Source organism: Sparus aurata, chromosome 9, assembly GCF_900880675.1.
Source record: "Sparus aurata chromosome 9, fSpaAur1.1, whole genome shotgun sequence".
Classification (NCBI taxonomy): domain Eukaryota; kingdom Metazoa; phylum Chordata; class Actinopteri; order Spariformes; family Sparidae; genus Sparus; species Sparus aurata.
In genome coordinates this window covers 27,607,263-27,630,966 of record NC_044195.1, presented here as the reverse complement: position 1 = coordinate 27,630,966, position 23,704 = coordinate 27,607,263, and the positions used below count along the sequence as shown (strand labels likewise).

Below are 23,704 nucleotides of genomic sequence, written 5' to 3'. Positions count from 1 at the left end.
CAAATAAGTGAAACGGTCATAAAATTGTCTCATTTTCTTTCTTTTTCTTTAATTGCTCTTGTTCCTTTTTTTTTTTCTTTTTTTTTGCCCTGCAGGCACGAGATGGTAACGAATACAGTTTGGGTTTGACACCTACTGGAGTTCTGGTGTTTGAAGGAGAAACCAAGATTGGGCTTTTCTTCTGGTATGTGTTGTTTTATCCCCACTTAATAAGATATTTACTCTGACTTAATATTATTTCTGCTTTTGCGTGTGTCTGATTTTCTTTGTGTGTTGTAGGCCAAAGATCACTTGTCTGGATTTCAAGAAGAGTAAACTAACGCTTGTGGTAGTCGAGGATGATGAACAGGTAAATATACACATTGAAATACTCGTCATGCACTGGAATTTTAAAAATGCAGAACATGCATTCAATTACACTCTGTAATTCCTCTTGATAGCAGTATATCAATAACCCAGTCTAGACAACAGAACCAACCAAGTTTGTAGCAATACTGTTCTGACAGTGACACAGTTTTCAAGGAAAAGAAGTATTAAAATGTGCACAAAACTTCACAAATCAATCCTTCCACTTTGTCAACTTCTCCTTTGTCTATCTGCACACTTGGTGTGTTACACCTAAGCAAAACCTTTTGAAAATGTGACATTATTTTAAAATACACGGCTTTTGTTCATTCACAACATCCATAAACATGTAAGTCTGTGTGCAGAATATGTGATACTTAAAGACGGCTTGTGAAATTAGCTCTTCTGTCGTCTTTTTAAAAATAAAAGAAATGGTTAAAGCACACTTGTTATAGCACTTTGCACCTTAAGATTATTCTCATTGATGATTCAACAATTTACCACATATCATAACCGGATTATGATGCTGCCATTTTCTGACAAGACAAAGAGAACATTATTTACAAACTCCTCTTAAAACTTTTGTTTGAAGTGGTCCCTGAGCTCCAGGAGAGGTTGGTTCCAAATCAAAATGAAACAAGACTTAGTATTGTACTACCCAGAGGCTAGTGTATATGAAAGAGTCTGTTTATGTCCATCCTGGAGGTCTGTGAGTGAGGTTAATAAAGAAGCCCACCCCCTCTGGTATTCCTGGTATGCGCCATTCTCCTCCACACACAGGTCTCCCCTCCCAACTCTGTCCTAATCAGTTTTATACTGTATGCTAGTCCTGTCACCGCAGGAATTTACTGTAATGTACTTGAATGCTCAATTCTCTATTTAGATGCTTGTTTGTCACACACACATATATACAGAATGAGCATCAATAATGAAACCAAAAGAGAGAGCTCAGACTGTCAGTCTTATCAAGGGTCATTGCATTAAATATCAAGGACTGTTGTCTCTTTGTCAGGCAACATTTCTATGAGCAGGTGATTAGTTTGAATGTCGACCTAAGAATGCACAGTTTGTCTACAAACTTGTTTTTGCTTCTGTCTATTTGTGTGAGTATTTAATGCATCTTTTGCCACTATTTCTTGGTCTATTTTGAAAAACCCAACTCCAACCAGAGGACCCAACTGGATCCAAGTTTTGCTTCTAGTTCACCTTGGTGTCAGATCCTTGTTATAATACATTGCTACTGTGACACTGGAATGGCTCCAGTGCAAGTTTGCAACCGGCTGTGGTGCCAGCCAGGCTTTTCATCTTGGCCACAAAGAGAAATCAGATTAATGAGGCAGCATCTGAACACACTGTAGTTCTCATTCTTCGCATTTTAGTCTCAAACTAGTACATGAGCTTTGTTTGACTGAAAATATGTTGGCCAGTGTTGAATTTGATCTACAAACCCCTTGCGTACATGTTGTATGTCCTCTTACCTTAGACCGATTCTCCGCAGGGCAAAGAACAGGAGCACACGTTTGTCTTCAGGATGGACCACCCAAAAGCCTGTAAGCACCTCTGGAAGTGTGCTGTGGAACACCATGCTTTCTTTAGGTTGAGAGGGCCGGTACAGAAGAACTCTGCACGCTCTGGATTCATTCGTATGGGATCACGCTTCAGATACAGGTAACAGAGGGCTCATAGATTGGAGAGCAAAGGGTTACGGATGCTTTTAAATGAGGAACCATAACTAGCCTGAGTGGGATGATGTGCGAGGGCTGCGATGTCCATTTGTACATAATATGCATGGCTTAAAGTTCCCAAGAAAAGTTAGATTAAAGGGCCTCTATGGAGATTTTATCAACTGGTTGTTTATTTTAGCATACTCCATATTTAAGCTTATCTAATCTATTGTTGCTCTGTGTTTGCGTAGTTGAGAGAGGCCTTCAAGAATGTACATAAAGGCATATCCTTTGGACTGTCATAGAAAATACGAGTCCTTTACAAAGAAATCCATAGTCCAGCAGCACAAATCAACTCAAACAAATCGTCCACAGGCTTGCATAGACAACTGAGAGAGACAGGCCATGTTACAATCTGCTTACATATGGCCAATAAAGGGATTAATACATGTACATTTCTAAAAAATGTTACATAAAGCCCCTTTAACAAATACACTAAGCCTATAGCAGCAGTAACAGCGTGTTCAGTTCTGTAAAAGTAGTGTTTACAGAGCCTATAAAAGTTATTCACTCATGTATAGATTTTTTTCCTGTTTTACTGGATGAAATTACAGTATCTTCCCACCCCACTAATCGGTAGAAAAATCTGATGTCAAAGTAAAATCAAATCTTTTTATTTGTTGTAATCTTAAAAGAATGATTGTACTAGTGCGCAGCGTCTCTAAAAAAACACACCTAAATAATTGCTGACAGCCCATAATACATTGAATCAAGAACAATTTTATGTGGGCAAATTGTGACGGGGAATGTTTGTTCATATGTATCTCAAATGTCCAGTATCTTCCAGTGTATCTGTTTCCTGAGCACAGTGGCTTCTATTGGGATACAGTTTTAAATTATTCTGGGAACCGAATACAGATGGGTTCTCTCAAACACATTGGGGGGATGGGAAACTGCTGTTCAGTGTTAAGTGGCACAAATCTAGAGTGCCATGTTTGTCCCTGTACCGTGTTTGAACGTTCCTTCAGAGATAATCCCAGATTGACTCTTAGTATCATTCACTGTACATACAAAAAAAACCCATGTGTGTACACACAGATACTTGCAGTGGCACAAGACAGGCACTCAGTGTCCACATACTGCAATAGCCAGCGGTTCCCCCTCTGTGTGTGTTTAAACATTACCCAGTTGGATAAGCATTGGCTGTAATGTTGGTTTAACACAGAGGTTACAGGGTTTGTTGGTAGAAGACGGTTATCGCTTGGATGGATCCAGAGTTCAGCAGGGGTCAATGCCATGCCTTTTTGTTTTGGGGATAATGAGATGTATACAAGAATCGTAAAGAAGAGTTATCTTGTTTTATTTAATGCTTTGACCTGCGTTGAACCAGGTCACCAAGTTCACCTTGCAAGTGATAAATATATTTTTTGTGTCTGTCTGTGACCAGTGGAAAGACGGAGTATCAGACGACCAAGTCCAACAAAGCACGACGGTCGGCCTCCTTTGAGAGAAGGCCCAGTCGACGTTACTCCAGAAGAACCATGCAGAACAGAGGTGACTTAGTTTATACATCGTTAATACGCACAGTTTGCACAGTATTGCATCATAACAATGGTTCATGTGTGTTTACTCCAAGAATCACGTTTTCAACACCTAACATTGTGGTACTACCTTCTGAAGTTACATAGTGCAAAAACAAGTGATAGTGGCAGAGACCCCATTCAGCCTCTTACAAGACACTGTGAAGTAAAACTATTACATAATGTTACTTAAAATACTGTTCTTTGTGTTTTTACAGGACCATTCCATCTCCAAGAGTAAGTACACCGACATGTAAACACTGTGATTCTGCCTCTGTCTGATTCAATTTATCTCTTGTGTTGTACAGCTTTAATTTTTATTTCGTTTAGAAGATTTATGTAATTTTATTTGCATAGCCCTGCTGTGTAACCCTGTTTAAATGTTTTTATTTGTAATAAATAACAAAGTTGACGGTTTGCACTGGAAATTGCTTGATTATAAATCATATAAGTGTATCTACATCTACTGTTGCTTAAAGTGTCGTGACTCACACTCACACACTCTCTTAATTCATTCATAAGCCTCGACTGTAATCTCGTTACAGACTGAGGCAGCCTTTTGTTATAGGGATATGTGTGTGGGCTAAATACATGATGTCAGTAGTAGTTTTAAGCTGTCATGGGACCAGTGCACTCAAAGCTTCGTGATGACAACCACTTCTGTGACTTTTTATTACATCTAATTGGACGGACCATTACTGCTACAGTGCAGGTCCTTTTTTAAGCAACATTTGCGGTATTTAAAGCTGTGTTTAAAGGAGGAAGCACTGCCATACTGAATAACTATGGGGATTTGCAAATTGGCTCAAGGATAACATGGTAGACTTGAAATAAAAAGAGAAAAAAATACTGTTTTTAAATTGTAGTTATGCATCACCCAAAATTGAGCTTCATTAGTCAACACAAACTACGCACCTCTGTGTGTAATTTGCCAACCTTGCTGGCTGCACGGCCAAATTTATATGAGCAATATGCTCTGTAAAAAGCATTGTGGGAGATTTTAAGAGCCCCTGGTTTATTTCCTAAGTGTCCAAACGACACTAAACATGAGTCCAATTAATTACAGTATAAATCCATGTACATTATTAGGAAATCTTTCAAGGTTTTTGTTCATTTGGTCATTTTCTTTCTTTCCACAGGGTTGTTTCATCAGGCAATGGTGTCAGCTCCACCAAAGACACCAAGGTGAGGAGCAAACCAGCAGTACGTATTTAAATACTTTCTATATTAGACAGAGAAATAAAAGAGAGCAGACTTAAACATGTCGAGGATGAATGAAGTAAAATACAGACTGTAGACATATGTATGCCTCGATAAAGTTGGATGACATGAACAGCTTCAGATATTACATTGCTGTGCTTTGACTGAACTATTTTACAGTGAAAAGTTTGATGATAGTTTTTATGTTTTCTTTTCTCTACCTCTACCATCTCCACTCATTACATGTATTTTTTCTTTCTTCCTCTCTGCAGGTTGCTCCCAGCAGAGGTGCTTGGTCAGCCATGCCTGTGGTCAGCCCCGTAGCTGCAGCTGCCTGTGCGCCGATGGAAATCGAGGCCCTACCCAGGAGTCCTGGAGGAGAAAAAAGGAGGTTGGTACCTGGATAACTTGTTTTCTGACTGCGCTTTATTTTTTTCCATCTTTTTTTAAGCTCAGTTTCACCAAATATTTTTTGAAATGCCCTTGAGCCCTGGAGAGGATAAGCACTTTAGAAAATGGATGGCTGTTTCTAAGTTCAATGCCAGTTCATTTGTTAAATGCCAGTGTCGGCTTGCAACTGCTCAGTGCTCACTGCCGATGAAGGAAAGGTTAGGCGGGCCGACTGATCCCTGTTGGGTGCTGAAAGAAGTGGGTGGATAGCTAGGTGTGTTTTTCATGGTCTAATGCCATGAGAGTGGCTTAACATGGCTTATCCACTGACCCAGGTTAGCTGTGACCAGGGAAGAAGGAACTGAGTGTTTTTGTGTGCATTTTCCTATCTATGCCTTTATGTCCCATCGATGCTTGACAGTTCTGTTTGCCTGTTCTCAAGTTTGTGTGCATGAAACACAGGATGCATACTTTGAATGTGTTCTCAGAAACCTGATAATGGCCTGAAGCAGGGAAATAATTGTGTATCAGGTTCAATATACAATATTAAGGCAGATGGCATATTTAAATGCAGGAAAGATGGACTGCAGTTAGTAGCAGACAGATGGTGATAATGGCCATCAGAGAATCTTGCCTTTTGAATTGATACACAAAAACTGTGCCAGTACTCAGCCAACTTCTTCTCATTACCACCCATATTACCTTCTAATTGTTTTTTGTAGTTTTCTGTCTCAAGGATATATATTTCCTCTGTGTCTTTTGCCTCTCGTTCCTCAGTCAAATGTACTATATGTCTATTTCTTGTCTTGGATTGATCTGTTATTTGTGGATGTGTTTTCTTTTGTTGTGTGAACATTCTGTGTGTTACTGACTAAGGAAAGTTACATATGCATACAATTATGTAAGCACCCTCATCTCTCATAAACATGCACTGTCCCCCTGTGTGTTCCAGTATTAAAATGTACTGAGGACAAATTGGTCTTGTCTGGAGGCAGGCCAGGTAGGTACCATTAAACACTGAAGCTTGCCATCGCTCTAACCAATCAATCGCTGTGCAGCGGTGAGCTTTCCGATTTTGGCTTGGGAACAGGGTTTTCTTTTGCGATGGAATCGTCTCCTGTGATTTGCTGTCTGTCCACTTTTGATCAGCATGAATTACAAACCTAATCGGTGCAGGATTTTATGTGATTTCGGGGGTTTGGCATCTATTATTTCAGCTTTGGAATCATTCTAGTGTGTAGGGGTTTTTACTTTCAGTCATCTACAGTCATACTGTGCCTCCTGTGAACCAGCTTCTCTATAAATTATTATTTATCCTCTAAACTGCAGAATTGTTGACAAGATATTGTGAAAATTGAGGATGAGTGTATTTGCAAATTAGCATCACTATAAATATTGGCCATGGGCTGAGTGAAGATTTTAGATTTTTAGCAGTGAGACAGAAAGAAAACATTACTTGGTTACTCAGTTACATGCTTTCTGGTGTAAAATAGGTATTTTCTGAGCAAACTACTCTTTCTCGTAAACAAAGCTCATTCAGATTTACAGCTCAGGCTGATCCTGTTTACAGTAAACTACATTTCTGGTCAGTTGTAATAAGAGGATTGCCTTTCGTTTCTGTAGAGTGACGAGGCCTTTTCTTCTTCACTCGTTGCCCTTAAAAACAGGATGCACAGGCATGACTTTGGTTAGAGCCAGCACATATTGATGACCTATTACAATAATAATGATGTATCCTCCTCTTTCAGACTATGTTGCCCAGTAAATCCTTCAGAATGCAAATACTGATTAAACAAAAAAAAAAAAGTTTAACTCATGGCAACAGTATACATCTGACTCGTGAGGAGGATGCTTTGAAAGAGACACTGCTGTATCACAAATACCTCAGACTAATGCCTGGTGCTCTTCCCTTTCTCCTCCCATGCCTTTTCCCCTTTTCTTTCATACTATGTCTCTGTTGATTTTGCATGGAGTGTTACAACCCTCCTCATAACACGAGCAGTCGATCTCCTTTGTCTTTCATTCTCCAACTTAACCAAACACGAAGGATAATGAATACTGTAAATGATTAAGCCTGTTGCAAGCCCAGTCCAGATCAGTGAGTTTATGAATTTTTTAATTTTGAAGAACTCAAAACGTCATATTTTATGTAATGGCCATGTACTTTTCATATTCTTCTCTTACAATGTTAATTGGCCATACAGCTGTATTCTCTCTTCCTGTTTTAAAATGTCATGTAGCGCTGCATCTGTATCTGTTGCCCTCTCTCCGACCCTTTCTTCTCCTTCCCGTAAGCTACTGCACTGCTCTGTTACATTATCATAAGTGAGAGAAGATGACTCCTATATCAGTGCCACTGGACTTAATCTCTCACAGTTTACACTCTAACTCTAACAATGGAGTTTATGGAAAATATATAAGGGTCAATAGAAGTTCATCTGCAGTCAGTCTAGTCAAAGATCATCGAGTTAGTCACTGTTTTACTGAGGCAATGTGAAACTGAATGCTCCCTTGCCTCTTCAGCTCCTAGCGGGGCTGTCATCATGAATAAAAGCTTCCGGCTCGCGGCCTCCAGCACTGAATTTATAAACACTGATTTGACATCAGCCATCAGACCTCAGTGGCTCGAGGTGCAAAGCCAGGTCACTGACGCTCCAGAGACATCCAGTCCACTTCACTTAGCTCAAGTGTTTGTGTCACAACACTTGTCACAGCACACTTAAGTGCACACTAGTGTACAGTGTTGCTGTACATATCCTGACACTGCCGGGCTCATCCTGAGGATAAACACTTGATTTATTTTAATGTTGTTTTATGTGCACTTAAAGCACAGCTTTCTTTGTATGATGAGCAAGATTTCTTTTGCCTGGTCATTGTTTAAAATGAACTCGTGAGTGTTCTATGACAAAATAAAAGGAAGCTCATTGCATGACTTTAGAAAATCCTCAGGGAACTGTGTTTTTCATGCAAGTACAAGTCTTTTAGGCTGAGGCCCCGCACATCAATATTTGACGAGGAGGCTGGAGGAGGTTACTAGAGGTTAATGAGTCTGATATAGCGGCATGCACACAGTGCTTTAACATACAGACATGAAGGAGTTTCTAAGAAGAATGTCAGCTCACCAATTTGGTGATATTAAGGGTGTAAAGCGGGCGAAAATAGTGAGCGAAGGGATTTGAATGACGCTACATGTCGTCTTTGCTGTAAAACGATAATATTGTGTTATTTGGTTTGGACAATATTGTGATGTAAAATTTGGAATATCGCCCAAGCCTAGTGTCATTAGGATTTTCTAGAATCTACTTCTCTTATTGATCCATTGACCCGTAATGTCCATGAAATAAATTATATTCCTGAGATCAAAATAGTGAGTGAAGTTTAAAAGACTGAAGCTCAGCAGAGGAGAGGCTGCAACAGTGTGATAGTTAATTACACTAATTGTAAAAGGACTGTTTACGTCAGAGCCTAATAATACTCCGGTATTTAATAATTAAGCCAAGTGTTCAGTATTCGTCCCTCATAATAAATTACGCTCTTTCTCTAAAGTTATCAGCTGCCTTAAATTCCCTTCTGCTGCCTCCCTTTTCTTCTTTATACTTGTCTTAAACCAGCTGTTCGGTGGTGTTATCTTTCCCTCCCTCATACATTTACATACCCCCCACCCCTCATTGCTGTTTTCATTCACTGCTTCCCTTCCTCTCCCCCTTTCATTCCCTCTCTCTTGTTTTACCAACACTCACCCTCACTCCCCATCTCTTTTACATGTCCCTCCTGTATGTCACCTTCCCCTCCTCCTCCTCGTCCTCCCTGTTCTCCCCAGGTCTCCTCTTCCCTCCATCCTTCCTCCTCATGTCTCATCAAAGCTCCCCACAAAGGAGTCGGACAGATCAACTGACAGCCGTCTCAGCCTCTGTGCTGACATGAACTGGACAGCACACTAATAAATGGGAATGGCTCAGCAGTGACTCGCCCATTAGTAGTAACTCTGGTATTTGTGTTTGTGACTGCACCACATGGAAGGACAGATTTGGTGTGAATGCAGAGATGCCTTTTTAACGTGAAACATTCCTGAACGCAGTCAAAGTGTCACATAATAGATCTGGTAACACCCCACACGTCTCCAAGCTCGCCATCTCACTTCATACTGCCCTCATTTTCTCTGTGTTTCACTCAGTCTTGACCTTTTCTCCAGTGGCAACTCTGAGAAGTAATCCTCCCACTTTTGCTCCACCTTTTCCCACCTTTCTTCTCTAATTTTTGCCACTTTATTACGCTTTCTCCTGCCTCTCCTCTCCCCTCTCCTTTCTCCGTCCTTCACTCTGTAACCTCATGGTGAAACTGGCTGGCTGGGGTGAGATGGTATCAATGTAAGGCTTAGGAATTCACCTCCACTTTCGACTCTGCATGGAAACAATAAGTCACATAGTTCCTGGAGGGTTTCACTAAGTCCTCTTCTCCCCCCCCCCTGCCATTCTCTTCAGAGGAGTTTCATGTTTGTTTTTTTAATAATATCTTGAGCGATGTTTTAATTAAGTTTGAATTACATGAAATTATCTTTATAAGAAAAAATGATTTTTCTATTTTGTATTTAATCTGCGCTGCACATTTTGTGGATCTGCTGCTCTGTTTTTAAAAGTAGTTGGATAAGACGGTCAACACAAAGAAACAGAAGCAGGAGGCAAGAATTGCTTTTGATGCCTTCCACAAAAGTCTGTATCTGTTGTATTTGCACACTTTTTCTTTTCTTACGTTTGTAAAAAAGAAAATCCTGGAGGATGCATTTTTTGTTTTGTTTGAAGTTAGTGTTTTTTATCCTGCTCTAGCGTTGAGCTAGGCTAAACATATTCTCTATACTCATAAATTAAATTCATACTGACCTTCTCATCCAACTTCTTGCAAGAAATCAAGCATAATACCATTAAAATGTTTGAAACTGAATCAGAATTGAATGTTAATTGTTTATCTGTTGTTAGTGCACTGTAACTGTAACAGAGCAGTGTGTAGAAGTCCATATTTACTGAATGCTTACCTGCACCTCAGACTGTTTCTTGCACAGCTCGACCAATGAAGATGATTTCTTAATATATCTTAGTTAAATGTTTACAACCTAACTGACCAAAGGATGTTTATCTTTCTGAACTGTATGTTTAAAAAAAATCATTTCAGAGAATAAAGGAAGGATTACTCTTGACACGGGAGAGTATGTAGCTTTATGAGCTCTATGTGGTGTCCTCTATGTTTGTTTACTATCTCTGTTACCTTTATCACACTGTAACACCCTGTTTTAGTACATTTTTGTTTTGTCTTTGTTTTTGCCCACACAACAGTCGGATACATCCTCGCCTTCTCCTTCATGGATTACTTAACATGTGGGAATATTTATATACATTTGATTTGTGTGTCCTCGGGCAAAGCATTGTTCATTTCTTTACATCTTTCTTTAGCTCCTGTTCTCTACAGGCAGTATATATATACTTAGAGCAATATACAGCGTACTTTTCATGTTTTACTGTGTCTCCAGGCTACAGATATATGAGGTAATTACTTGGCTGCTGGAAGAGCTTTTTCCAAAATCCATGTATCAAATGTTTTTGCTTCAGGTTTCTTCTGAATCAAAGGATATTACAGCATATTATTTCTAAGAGAAGTTATTGCTTTCTTTGAAGACTCACTGCATTCTTTTTTACCTCTTAAGACGACCTGTGCACTGTTCTTTATTTTAGGGCTTCGTTTTTTGGACACACAGTTCTCATATTTTCATGGTGGAAAGTACAGCTACAAAAAAGACCAATTTTTTTTTTTTATATGTTCTGTTGTAATTTTGTTGTATGTTTCTGGGAATTTATCATAAAATGTCTCCTGATATATCATCATGGGCCAGTTTTGCCATCTCCATTCATATCTGTTGGATGCTGCAGGTAAGTTGCACAGCTGTATAATCCTGATTTATGTGTATAATTCTTGTTTAAGAGTTGCATTGTTTTCTCCCTTCTGTCTTGTGTTTTTTTATTAAACCATTTAAAACCCACATATTAATCTGTGGTTCCTGTTTTCTGTCTCCAGTGTGCCCATGGCTGCTGACCTGATGGAGACGTGTATTGATGACGTCCTCAGAGCTCCTGTCGTCCCCACTGCGACGACTGCAGACGAGGCCGGGCCGAGCAACGCCTATGCCGCGGCGAGTCCCGCTGGGGAGGATCCTCTCAGCCTCAGTGGTGAGGCTACAGAAAACTGACAATAACTATTATGAAGAAAGAATTATATAATCATTAATAGTTAATATTATCTTTATTTACATAGCACTTATCAAAAACAGTGTGACAGAGTGGTTCAGAACAAACAATAATAAAATACAAAGTGTTGAAAAACATACTTGAATGTTAAAAAAAGTAATGGCTACATTCAACCAGAGCTGTGCACTGACGTTATTGCAGAGAAATAAAGAACAGTGTAATTAATTAGAAAAAATAAACCGTTAAAACATTAATTACCCTTGTAGGAAGGCCTTTCCATGAAAATATGTCTTTAAACTGTTGCCAGCTGAACTTCCTCAGACTCACAAATTAGAACATATTTAAAATCTGCTATTAGAAGCTGAACATTTGGAATAGTCCTCTTTAAACTTAGAAATATGCTTAGTTTTTATACAAATGTATTTGGCAGGATTTTACAGTGTAGTGATAGTAGTGTTAGTGAGACACTGGCATCGCCAACAACCACACACTCTCATTACAGCACATACACATTTATATTTTTCACTTAAATTAAGTCAGATAATCACCAGCCACCAACTTCTTAGAAAAGTAAACTAAAAAGGGGTATATAATAAATGTCTAACTTTGCATCTCTGCAGAGGCAGCGGCTCGTCTGAAGCAGCTGGCGTTGGACAGCAGTCCTCTTCTTGCCACTCCAAGAAATAACATGAATGTCAACATGGCATTGAACAATCAGGTGGGTGTTTGTTCGTGTATTCTGTAGACAAGTAACACTGGATGATTTACTCCAAGCCCCAGCATAGAGAATATCATGTTTTCCATTTTTGTCTCTCTTGTGTGACATTTGTGTCGCCCTGCTGCTACAGGAGGACGTGGTGAAGCTCACAGAGAAGTGTGGTCTGAACAGTGCAGGCAGTAGTAGCCCAGTTTCCACTCCACTGCGCCCCCCAGAGGATCTGAAGAGTAACATCCTGAAAGCACAAGCTGAGGCGGCTGCCCTCAAGGTAAGCAAAACACTGAATGAAACCGGGAGAAAGGGAAGCGAAGGAACAGACTCATTGAAATTAGGTGTTGCATACTGTTATGATCATAAAGCCCTATAAATATGTTCAGAGTTGCATCAAGGCAATTATTATAACAAATACCTGTTTCGAAAAGTTACATTTTTGGCTTTCCTTGTGTCGATATTATAGAGTTGTATGTAGAGTCGTAACAGGATTGTCTTTGTCAGAGCAGAATTAAATCATCATTTGGCAAACATCCATGTTAATGTGATTCACCCCCTCGGTCTGTTTGCTCACTTGTTTTTGTCTTGTTGTTCCTCTCCTCTGTGCAGGGACCTTCGGAGGAACATGTCGTAATGGTCGGTGGAGATAAAAACTGTAACTTGCAGGATGTTTCTGCCAGGTATGACCACACGCAGAACAGTCATTTTACATACATTACAAGTGTTAGAATTATAAAGACAACAGGTCTTCAAAGAGGCATAATATTTATTCAGCTATACTCAAAATGTATAGTTTTTTAAAGAAATGCCTTCCTCCTGTTTAAGCACTGCGCACTGATCGCACATGAACAGGAGAGAAGCCATTGTCACTTGTGCTCTATTGTCTTGAAATTGGGTCTTTCCCCTCCTCCTCCTCCTCCATCTTCATGACTCATGCCAACTGTCAACACATTGTCTCAGCCAATCACAGCTCCCTGCTGCTTGAGCTGATTAACTACTTGAATATTCATGAGGATTATTAGCATAGTTCACAACATTACATCACCTGCAGCTCGTCCCAGCAGCAAGGCGTCACAGAATGACGAAGGTCGTTGTCTTGTATCAGAGGCAGTCAGTTGCTCATTATACTGAGAGAATGAGTCAGATTAGATTTGGTGAATGCCATTTGTCAATTCAGAAACACATCTTGGTAAAATCATTTTTTACGTGGGCATTGTTTTCAGCCTTTTGCTGCAGTATACTGGTTGCCAAACCATTCACTGATGTCCTTAATCCATAGAAATACAACGTCAAACACAACTAGAAGCTTATTTATTTAGATTTGTTTTACTTACATGCACAATATATGTAGGCACACCAGATCACTGCCACAAAATGAAAAAGTTTCTCATCTGTTTCCAGGTTAAAGGTGCGTAGCGGGCGAATGGGCAGCAACTCGTCTCTGACCGTTAGCAGTCGTCCCGACATCCAAGACTCCTGGGACCTGCTCAAGCCGGCCTCCCTGGTCTCATCAGCAGGAACCAGGTCAGTCTGTGTGCACTAAATGCTTTTCTATGATGTGCCTACAAGGTTCTGTACATATCCATTAAATGAGAACCAGAGAGTGAGCGAAACTGGGAGAATGGAATAGTGGAGAGCAACATTTCTTGACTCTAGCTGCAGAGACAGACACAAACAAAATATCTGTTTTCTCTCTTTTTTATCTAATTTTTAAGTCAAAAGATACATTTAGAGAAAATCATTATTCACATTTGATTCAAACAAAAGTGCAGCTTCAGGAAATTTTTCACAGATTATTATACAAGTCGTATTCATGTTTTTTCATTGATTAAGTACTGTAAGTGTTCAGAGTAACTCACCACAAAAGTAATGTATTTCACTAATATATTTCTTATATTTTCTAACAGTAATATTACGTGTTTCTTATAGGATTAATGGCGATATTATGAGATTCTAATTATGTTGAAGCATAAAAATACGAGCCACTTAATCGCCTGCAGCCTGTTTGAGCTCATTAAGCGGTGCATTACAGTATTAATGTTTTAACTTTTCTTCACTATGAACATGTTGTAGTCTACATGGTTACATCAGTCAGATTCTCCACAATTCAGTTGTTCAGTTCAGCTCAACAACAAACAGACGAACAATTCAATTCAGATCTGCTGGCTCATGGTAGACAAGAGAGACAGAAAAGTGGTAATAAAGACATTATTTCTGTCGATTCTTTAAAATGATCCCAGTTGTTAATAGTGTCCCGTGAGGTCCGTGTGTCACCATCTGCCAACCTTGTTCGTCAAAAAAAACAACATAACTTTTTCAACAGAAGACATATTATCTGTTCTTCCTGCCCGGTGTCGTTGGGTACGTTTGTTTTCTTTATGTTGCTGCCTACAACATGAAAGTGTCCCCACCTTTCTCTGTTAAGCCCCTGGAGTAAAGCAAGCGCTTCCACTTCGGAACACTAATCAGCTCTGATCTGACACAGCAGCAGTTTTTGCAGTGAGATGCGTCTTTTTCAGTTGTTTTGTAAATGCATCTGAATGCAGAACAGAAGAAAAATGATCAAAATATGTTTAGAATGGTAGTGAAAGGTTTTGTTGTCAATAGAAATCAGGTTAATTCAAGGCTACAACATAAAAAAAGACAGCAGTGTTGCCTTTTTTTGTAGTCTTTGCTGACATCTGTTGGTGTGTTTGAGCAATGTGTGTGTGTGTGTGTTGGTGTGTGTCGTGGTGTGTGGAGTCACCTGACCTGACATCTGCCTGGATACTGCTGGCGTCATTGCACATTGAGTGTTTACAGTAGGATGACACAAATGTACAGACACGCGGCCTCAGGCTCATTGATGCAGTAAACACTTGTGATGTTCAGGATGGTTTTCTTCTCATTCTCAAGATTTTTATCATCATGAATCACTGAAGTCATTAATCCAGCAGAAATCAAACATTTCCATGTTTAATACCTCTGTGGAAACACCTTGTGACTTGTTAGTCGCTCATAATAAGCAATTTGAATGCGTCACCTCGGGCTGTGTGCAGGGCTCCAATAATAAAGGGATTTCTTGAATCATATGAAAATACACCAATGAAATATGTTTGTTATGCTGCTCTATCTCAAAGACGAGGAGCTAGAAATACATTTCTGTTAAATTTTTATAAGACTTTTTCTATCAAGTGTCTTTTGCTCATTATTTCTGTTGCTCTGCTCATCAGTGCCGAGAGACTAGCTGAAGATTTAAACCCCGCTGTTCCCAAGATGCCCACCGAGTCAGCCAGCGAAGTCATGGCACCAAAGGTAACGTAATAAATCATTTTTCGTGGTGCATTTTTATTTGTTACGATGGAAATCACGATTTATGTTTCATGTTAACACCCAACAGAGGTTTCTGTGTTAAATGAGATAAAGTGGTTGTATCACCCTGCAGGTGAAAGCAGAGGAAGTTGACCTTAAAAGCACCGCTCCACTGTCAGACAACCTGATTGACTTCACAGATCCAACTCCTGTTGTAAGTTTCACTTGACTGCATGTGGAGAAAAAATAGAAAGAAAAAAAATATGGCCATACTTGAGAACACTAGGAAATAAATATTGGTCATTGTAGACAAGAAACCACCACCTAAATCTCAAAATACATTAGTCACTCATCCTCATTCAGAAATGTTAAATTCTCGTCTGCAGCCCCGACCGAGTCTTAACATGGCTCCAACTCTACCAGAAGTTCACAGGATGAAAAAAAGAAATATGAGAGAAACTGAAGTGTAAATGAAACTTCATATGGTACTTTTATGTCTCTTTGTGATCTATGAAAGTAATACTAATAATACATTTTACTGTGTAGCACCTTGCAGCTCAAGGTGCTTTACAACAAAGAAAATTAACAGGCGCCAAGTGCTTCACATAAAAGAAGACGGAATGAACATAAAAACGGAGAAACCTCCGTAATTAATGTGAATTATGACGGGAAATAAAAACCCACTTGATGATAATAGTAAAAATAGGATAATAAAAAGAATGAAAATAGAAGAAGGAGATGCATAATGTAGGAACATTAAACCCACTGAATGATAATAAATGGTAATGATAATAAATAAGTAAAAGAAGTGTAGCAGTGTGAAGTGTTCAAACAAGAGTCTGACCTCTAGCAGTGAAGTAAAGGGAAGAGAAATGTTTTTCACTTACCTTTAACAATATTTAGCTTCCTTGATGTCTGTATTCCAGATAATGTGATCTATGTATCACACCTGTATCAGCTATCTGTTGTCAAACGTGAGTGAACGCACCTCTACATGTCCTTGTGGTCATCAGAGTGTAACATGTGTCTGATTGTCTTCCAGCTGCCTCCAGTGCAGCAGCCCAAACACGTCATCACCCCCCGCTGGATCATCCCCACAACTGCTGTGAGTAATCAACCTCTACCTGTGTCTAGAGGTGTCTACCTGTCTACCTGTCTGTGTCTGTCATCCCACATATTCTTGTGAAATGTTTGCATATACAAGGTCTCTGATGTGTGTTTATTCATTTAAATCTGTGTCCGTTGTCCTGTAACTGTTGATAAAAGGCTCGTGCACTTGCTTAGTTGCTGTTCACTTGAGCTGACGTAGAGGCTCCGTAGAGACTGACCTCCTGCCTTCTCCCTCGTCCCCCTCTAATGCAGCCTCCCGGCGTCTTTACTAACGGCCTGCTCGACCTCGACCCCCCCGCTAAGGTCAACCCTGTTCTCCCTGCAGATGGGGGGGCGCCTCTCACCCCTGCCCTCCCCCAACTCGCTCACACGCGTAACACCAACTCCACCAGGTAAAAATCCTTCAGCACCCAAAGCGCCTACAGGTTTTTAAAAGTGAGCTTGGTAGAATGCTGACCTCTGCTGATCGAGTAGGGAAATGCAAACAAGAGCAAATATTTCCAGTTATTCCTCATGCAGTATATCTGTACAGTATATTTCAGGCCTCTCATCCTAAATGAAACTGTAAAGTGTGTTCAGCGATCTGTGTCTGTGAGTAATTCAACTCCTGTCTGCTGCAGCACTGTGGGTCAGCAGCCAAACTCAGAGGATGGAGCCAAACCAAGAGGTCTCCTGACCACTGAGCTCTGATGGAGAAATGAGAAGCAGCCATCACAACATTAGTCTCCCTGACTGCTTCCCCCCTCCACCTCACCCCCTCACCCCTCCACACACGAGCAAGCTGGGCCAAGAGGAAAGTGGAACCAGGGAGGAGGCAGCTTACAAACAGATGTAGCTAAATTCACGTGAGAATAATAGAGATATGATTACAGGTTTTTCATCACACAGTTAGAAGCAGTATTAACATTTTAGGATCACCTACAGGAACACGGTCAGTGACCTGCTGTTATCCATCCATCCAACCAAACCTCAGTCAAACATCTTGTTATTCATCTTGTTGCCGCAGAGGTGAAGCTGGTCCTGACACACTTAAATCTCACAACACTAACATACGTAAAAGGGTAGGTCGTCTCTTTTAGTGCTGCTTTCCTCCCCCTTTTATTTTTGACTCATGTTGTTTTACACTGGTAATCACACCACTGAACTCCTGCGACACTGAGCTTCTGTTCACTCACAGATCACGTAGCTTGTAGAGCCGCTGAAGTACACTGGAAGACAAATCTATGAAACAGAAAGACTTGTAAGAGATAAAAACATCTGGACTCTTGACACGGTGAAACATGTGGACATGAGACTGTACTGTCCTTGTAGCACACGACAAACTTTTTTTAAAACTCGATCAGTACGACATGTGAAACTCGACTCGCCACTGGATATGAAGACTTCACTGGATTATCTTTTCAACACTGGAGCTTGAAGGATTTCTTTTTTTTTTTTTCTCAATGGATGACAAAGAGACGGCCACTTTGGATTTTCACCTGATGTTTTTATTAGCCACTTATGTTTTTTTTTTCGTCTTATGATGTTTTAATTTCCCCGTCGCAGTGCTTCTGTGTCATCAGGAGTTGAACATCACTAATGAAAGTTAGTTCTGCGTCTCATTTTTTTTTCGGACCTGTTGTGCTCTGCTCCTCTTTAAACTCATCGTGGCTTCGAGTCAGAGATGATTTATAAATAATGTGAAGTTTTAAAGTTTTGTCTTAAATGTGATCCTTTATTTCCATTCGTTTAACTTTTTAAATTGGTGATGAAAATATGACAAGTGAAACAAAGACGCTGTGGAAACATTTTGTAAAGGATAAATTCACCCAAATGTGAAAATTCAGTCGTTATCTACTCGCCCTGTTGTTGATGGAAAGTCGAGGGAAATTTCATAATCCACAAAACCTTTTTGGAGGTTCACCAAAATAGAGTTGCAGCATTCTCAAAAACAACTGGCAACCAAATTGATGTGAATAGGTGTTATCTATGCCTTTTTTAAGTTGAAATCTTTACTGTAGCTGCCAAGTTAAAAGCGTTGGTGTGTTGAAGGTGTTAATAACATCTTAATTTGGGATCCCAGGAGTTCTGGAGATTTATATTTGTTGTTGTTGTCTCCATTTACTTCAGTTGTTTAGATAAAACGCTGCAACCCTGTTCTGTTGTGAAGCTCCACAAATGTTTCTGAACTACAAAACGTCACCTGACATTCAATCAGCACCAGTGTGAGGAGTGAACTCATCCTTTAAGTGAGCTGTGATCTCTGGAGGTGAACGACATTCCAGCGTTTGGATTATCTAACTGGATATCTGAATGAATATTTTTAGACAGAAAATGGACCCTGTTGTTTGTAGAGAACTGTTCCCGGTGTTAACATGTTGTAGCTTCGACCCTTCAGCCTTATGGAAATGAATGTATTCCAATAGTCTCATGTGAGAATGCTGGAGACGCCACAGTATGAAAATATCCCCCAGAGTTTTATGATTTTTTAAAATTTAACGATGGCTGATAGAACTCTGGGAAATATGGGTGATTACAAACCAACTCTGCCAGCTCATGTGATGTCGTGGAATTCATGTTAAAACCTTTATTAAATTCATGGGACCTTGAAAATCCCACAGCTGTACTCGGAGCTGAATTTCATCATTTTTTTAAATTCCTTGTCTGTATATTCTCAGCCTCTAGTAACACTTTCACACTGAACTGTTTCAAGGAAATTAAAACAATCGTTCTTGGGAAAATCTACAGTCCAAATATGTAAAATAAAATAAAAAGTCAAGACCTGTGATGCAGGAGCAAATAACTTCTAGATGTGATTCTACACAGAATCAAAGTTTAGCAGCAAGAAAGAAAAACTAGAGATGTAAGTTTCAAAAATGAAAGATCCTTTTTTGTGTTATTAATTTGATTATTGTAACCAATCCGCAACAACTATTGAAATTAATACATGTTGCCAGGTTTCCTTTGGGTTTCTTGGATGTTCAAACCTCAATCCAATGAAAAACGAGAGATTAGTGAGACAGAACGCACACAATGAATCCAAAAACTTATGAATTTTAGAAGTTGGACCCTTGGAGCCAAATTTCATAAGATGGAGTACAGCTGTGGGATTTGACAGTCCCATGAATTTATTAGATTAACCTGAATTTTTCAGAGAAAATCTGTTACAAACCTTAAAAGTCGGGAATTCTGTCTGAGCTGGCATTAAACGACCCGTATCTTAAAAGCTGGTGTTGTAAAATGTGAAATTGAGGCCTGATCATTTTCTCAGTTGTAAATCAAGAATATCATTTGCTTTTGTTTTTTATTTCACTGCTCTGAACATCGTCATCATTAAGTCTGGATCCTCATTCACGCTGTCTCTGTAGATTCTTCGTGATGATTTCTTGAACAAGGGAAGCTGAAAGTTTGGCGACGTCTTCTCAGCAGTGACGATTATTTATGCTTCTGCTCGGTTCAAGTGTTCAAACACGACATGTTGTCCAGTGTGATAGCGCTCAGATCTAATGTATTGTCAGTATAATGGCGTCAGCTGGCTGTAGATATGAAGTAGTGCTATATATTTTTTCTTTTTGAAGATTATGTCGACAGTGTTGTTACTACATTCTGTGCAGATTTCAGCCTCGAGGTGTTTTTCTAATTACAAAACTCGTAGGATTCATGTAACTGATGGAGCTGACTGGAAACACGCAGAGTGTGACATCTCAAATGCAATTTTATATAAACTTTTTTTTTCTGGAGTATCTGATCATGATTCAGTAAAGCTTTGCTACAGTATGAGTCAAGTGTTTTCTTTATTCGTTTTGGATGTTTGGCTACAAAGGAGGTCAGTGATAACAGTTGGGTTCATGCAACACTGATCTGATTTACTTCTAAGCTGTGGACCGGATGGGATTCAAGTCTTTGTTAAACCAGCGATGAAACCATGACCTGGATCACTCCGAGGGAAAAAATCTTATGTTTTAATCCTTCTTGGATTTAGACATAAAACTCTTATCTCCTCCGGAAATGTAGCAATAAAAAAGTAAATGTCATCAAAAGCGTTTTTAAGTCATAGCCCATGTTTGAGTTTATCACCATCTAATGGAATCTCTTTGATCAAGTCACATACTTATAATACATATTTTAAAGTGTATTTTCAACGCCAGTACAAAGAAAGATCCTTTCAAAAAAATTTGAGTTTGTCTTACATCTTGTCAACATTGCTGTTAGGTTTCATCGGAGATTTCAGGTTGGTAAGTAAAAACAATTACAAATTTATCTAACTACTTCTTCAAATGTTTCATTGACATAGAACGTGTTGTTGTGAAACTCCATCAGTCGGTTATAAATTATTGATTCAACCTCAAAAAGCAAATTTGACGCTATCAGACACAGCATGGCATTTTTTTCATGTACAGTCTAAGTATTCATGTACGGAAGTGAAAAAAGTGTCCACAACAAAAAACAAAAACAATTTTGTGAGAAAATTTGTTGTGTGATCGGCTCAACGTATGAAAAATAATTTTTTTCTAAGTTCTAAGAATTTTTGAAAATTTCACTCCCTCTGAGGGGCAAGTGAGAAACATTTTTGTTCACACGACACATGTAAAAGAAAAAAAAAAAGTTTTGGGGTTTTTTTGTCGTGTGTTGAGATGATTGAAGAAAATTATTTTCACTCGGTTCGGCACAGAAATTTTTTTTTTCTCTCCTTAAAAACATAAAAATAAACTTTTAACTTTCACACTAAACATCTTTTAGTTTCACTCATTTAAAAAAGTCCCCTGAAACTGTCCTTTTCATTTGCACAAATTAATTTTCCTTTTTCCATGTGTGAAACTGAATTATTTCGTTTTCTTTTTCCAGGTGATTTTTTTTTTTTTTTCACATGTGAAAGCGAGTAAAAAATATTTCTCTCTAAATACCCTTTTTTTTCTACATTTTTCACAAATGAACAAACTTTTTGGGAAAAAGAAGGAAAAATAAAGATTATCATGAAAAAAAAATTTTCTCAATGTGAAACTGAGTGGAATTTTTTTTCTTTTTCAGGAGAAAGTGTGAAAAAAAATTCTCCTGAAAAATATTTTCTTTACTTGGTTTCAAAAATTAATCTTTATTTTTTCCTTCTCATCTTTGAAAAAAATAAAATAAATTCACATTGTTTCACACATGAAAAAAAAAATCCCTGAAAAATGTTCTTCTAGAACTTTCACTAGAACTTTCACATGAATTTCGTTTTTCTCCTGAAATTTGCTTTCACTTGATTTCCCAGATGTAAAGTTTCTTCTGAAAATCTTCCTTCACATGTGTGAAAAATATAATGAGAAGGAAAAAAAACATGAGAAAATCAATCAGACGAGACTTTACAACTTTCTTTACAGTACAAAGAAAGACACATGAAGAAACCTTTTGTTTTCTCTATTCTCTAAGTTCCAAGATTGTCTTGTCATGTGTTAAGATGATGGTTTGACACATGAAAAAAACATTTTTTTATCCTTGAAAAATATAGAAATAAAAAAAACTTTAACTTTCACACTTGACATTATTTTGTTTTACTCATTAAAAAAAGTCCCCTGAAAATGTTTCTTTCCCCTTGCACAAATATTTTTTTCATGCGTGAAAATTTTTCTTATTCATGTTTAAAAAAACATAGCTTTTTAATTTCACACATAAAATAAAAATGCCCTGAAAATGTTCTTTTAACTTATTTTTTTCTAGGTTTCAAACATGATTTTTTGTTTTTCTTCTGAAATTGGTTTTTATTTGATTTCACACATGAAAAAAAGGTTTTTTCTTGAAAAATAAAAGTTTCTGTTATTATTGAGGCCTTCACCTGTGATTTCCCTTCTGTGAAATGTCAAAATGTCATCTGTGAATAATACTAATTTAGCACCACTGAACTCGGAAGTTTGAAGAAATAATTGTCAGTTTAAACTCAAGTTAAAAGATGGACAATAAGAGATATGTATGTTATGGATGGCAGCATTTTAAATCCTCCTTAAACTAAACTTTTCAAAAGACACTAATTTAATCCACTTTAAATGAAAGAAAGTTCCTCTATCGTTGACACACTGACCCTTTAACTTTAGCCTGAAGGAGCACTAAGAGTTTATCTAGAGTTCATTTTCCATCGAGTGTCTGAGCTGTGGAGAAATTCACTTTTACCAAACTGTGAACAGTGTTTGACCACTAGAGGGCAGCACAGTATCATATTTACCACTTGGGTAGGGTTGGAGTTTGACAGCTGATTTCCTTCCCCACCTGCGACATTGAAATATAAATATTTCATGCAAAAACATGCAAATATCGGAGTTGTAAGGAATTAAAAAGTGACATTACTAAACATTAAATCAAACTGTGGCTCACACTTTGACAAAATATTTAATTTTCATCCATCAAAAGAAGTGTTTTCTCACTTATTTAGGTACAGACTGCAAAATGAGTCAGATTTTTTAAAAGAGGACATGAGCAACAGGAGCCTGAAGTTTATTTCCAAGTATGTACAGCACCAGTACCAGTACCACCAGCAGCGTCATGCTCGTCCTAACCTCTAGAGTGTAGTGGAGCTCCAGAGTGAGTTCACCCGCTCAGCAGAGATGTGGATCTTTTTCTTAATCAACATATGGAATTATCACTTCCTCGTCTGATATATTATTTTTAACTACACATGCACGGTCACAGACTTAAACAGGATTTGGGTGATTATTTCCCCCTGGATATATTCTGTGTCGAGTCTTTTAATCACAAGGCTGATATCTGCAGGTTCAAGATCAGCTCAGGAGAGTCTGTTAATCAGATTCCTTGCTGAGCGACGTCTGCAGCGGCTCACAGAAGCAGTGTGAGCTGCTTTTTAACGGTTTAGCCGTCTGTCAACCGTCTCTTCAACAAAAAAAAACCTACAGGCTCATTACGGACCACAGAAGAAGAGAGAGGAGCTGCTCCTTCAGGGTCGCATCATGTGAGAAAAGACTCTTCTGTTACTCGTCGGTTGCCGTATTGGTTTAGACCTCGAAGAGCAGTGATTTGAAATTGATCGAGTGCGACCGGTCCCGGCTACGGAGCAATACATAGTTGGACCATTATTAAACAGCAGACAGCCCACAGCTCAATAACTCAGCCAGGACTGCTCCCCTCAGCAGATGGGCCGACGTTCCCCCCGCACCTTCCAAATGAATAATTGATTACGTACACGGACCTTATGCCAGGTCATGATTGCTTAAGCAT

At 38.8% G+C, this 23,704-nt stretch overlaps 1 protein-coding gene and 1 long non-coding RNA gene across 5 annotated transcripts in view; both read left to right on the top strand.

Annotated features, from left to right (window-relative positions):
* Window positions 1–20,281, top strand: part of epb41l5 (erythrocyte membrane protein band 4.1 like 5) — a 32,863-nt gene extending 12,582 nt beyond the window's left edge. The window contains exons 10-26 of one of the 4 annotated variants that reach the window (XM_030428653.1): window positions 96–184; window positions 280–349; window positions 1,844–2,013; window positions 3,457–3,563; window positions 3,808–3,826; window positions 4,729–4,774; window positions 5,062–5,180; window positions 11,243–11,394; window positions 12,033–12,130; window positions 12,261–12,398; window positions 12,731–12,801; window positions 13,523–13,645; window positions 15,334–15,415; window positions 15,546–15,626; window positions 16,455–16,517; window positions 16,775–16,914; window positions 17,143–20,281. In XM_030428653.1, coding sequence (XP_030284513.1) covers window positions 96–184; window positions 280–349; window positions 1,844–2,013; window positions 3,457–3,563; window positions 3,808–3,826; window positions 4,729–4,774; window positions 5,062–5,180; window positions 11,243–11,394; window positions 12,033–12,130; window positions 12,261–12,398; window positions 12,731–12,801; window positions 13,523–13,645; window positions 15,334–15,415; window positions 15,546–15,626; window positions 16,455–16,517; window positions 16,775–16,914; window positions 17,143–17,212 — 1,638 coding nt within the window. In that variant the 3' untranslated portion in view covers window positions 17,213–20,281. Of the gene's footprint in view, window positions 1–95; window positions 185–279; window positions 350–1,828; window positions 2,014–3,456; window positions 3,564–3,807; window positions 3,827–4,728; window positions 4,793–5,061; window positions 5,181–11,242; window positions 11,395–12,032; window positions 12,131–12,260; window positions 12,399–12,730; window positions 12,802–13,522; window positions 13,646–15,333; window positions 15,416–15,545; window positions 15,627–16,454; window positions 16,518–16,774; window positions 16,915–17,142 lie in introns of all 4 variants that reach the window. The other 3 variants (XM_030428651.1, XM_030428652.1, XM_030428650.1) reach the window with 3 other exon arrangements.
* LOC115588225 (uncharacterized) lies at window positions 6,190–10,401 on the top strand. Its single transcript, XR_003985291.1, has 2 exons — window positions 6,190–7,277; window positions 9,000–10,401. It is a non-coding gene; the product is annotated as an uncharacterized LOC115588225 (long non-coding RNA).
* Window positions 20,282–23,704: the final 3,423 nt, after the last annotated feature.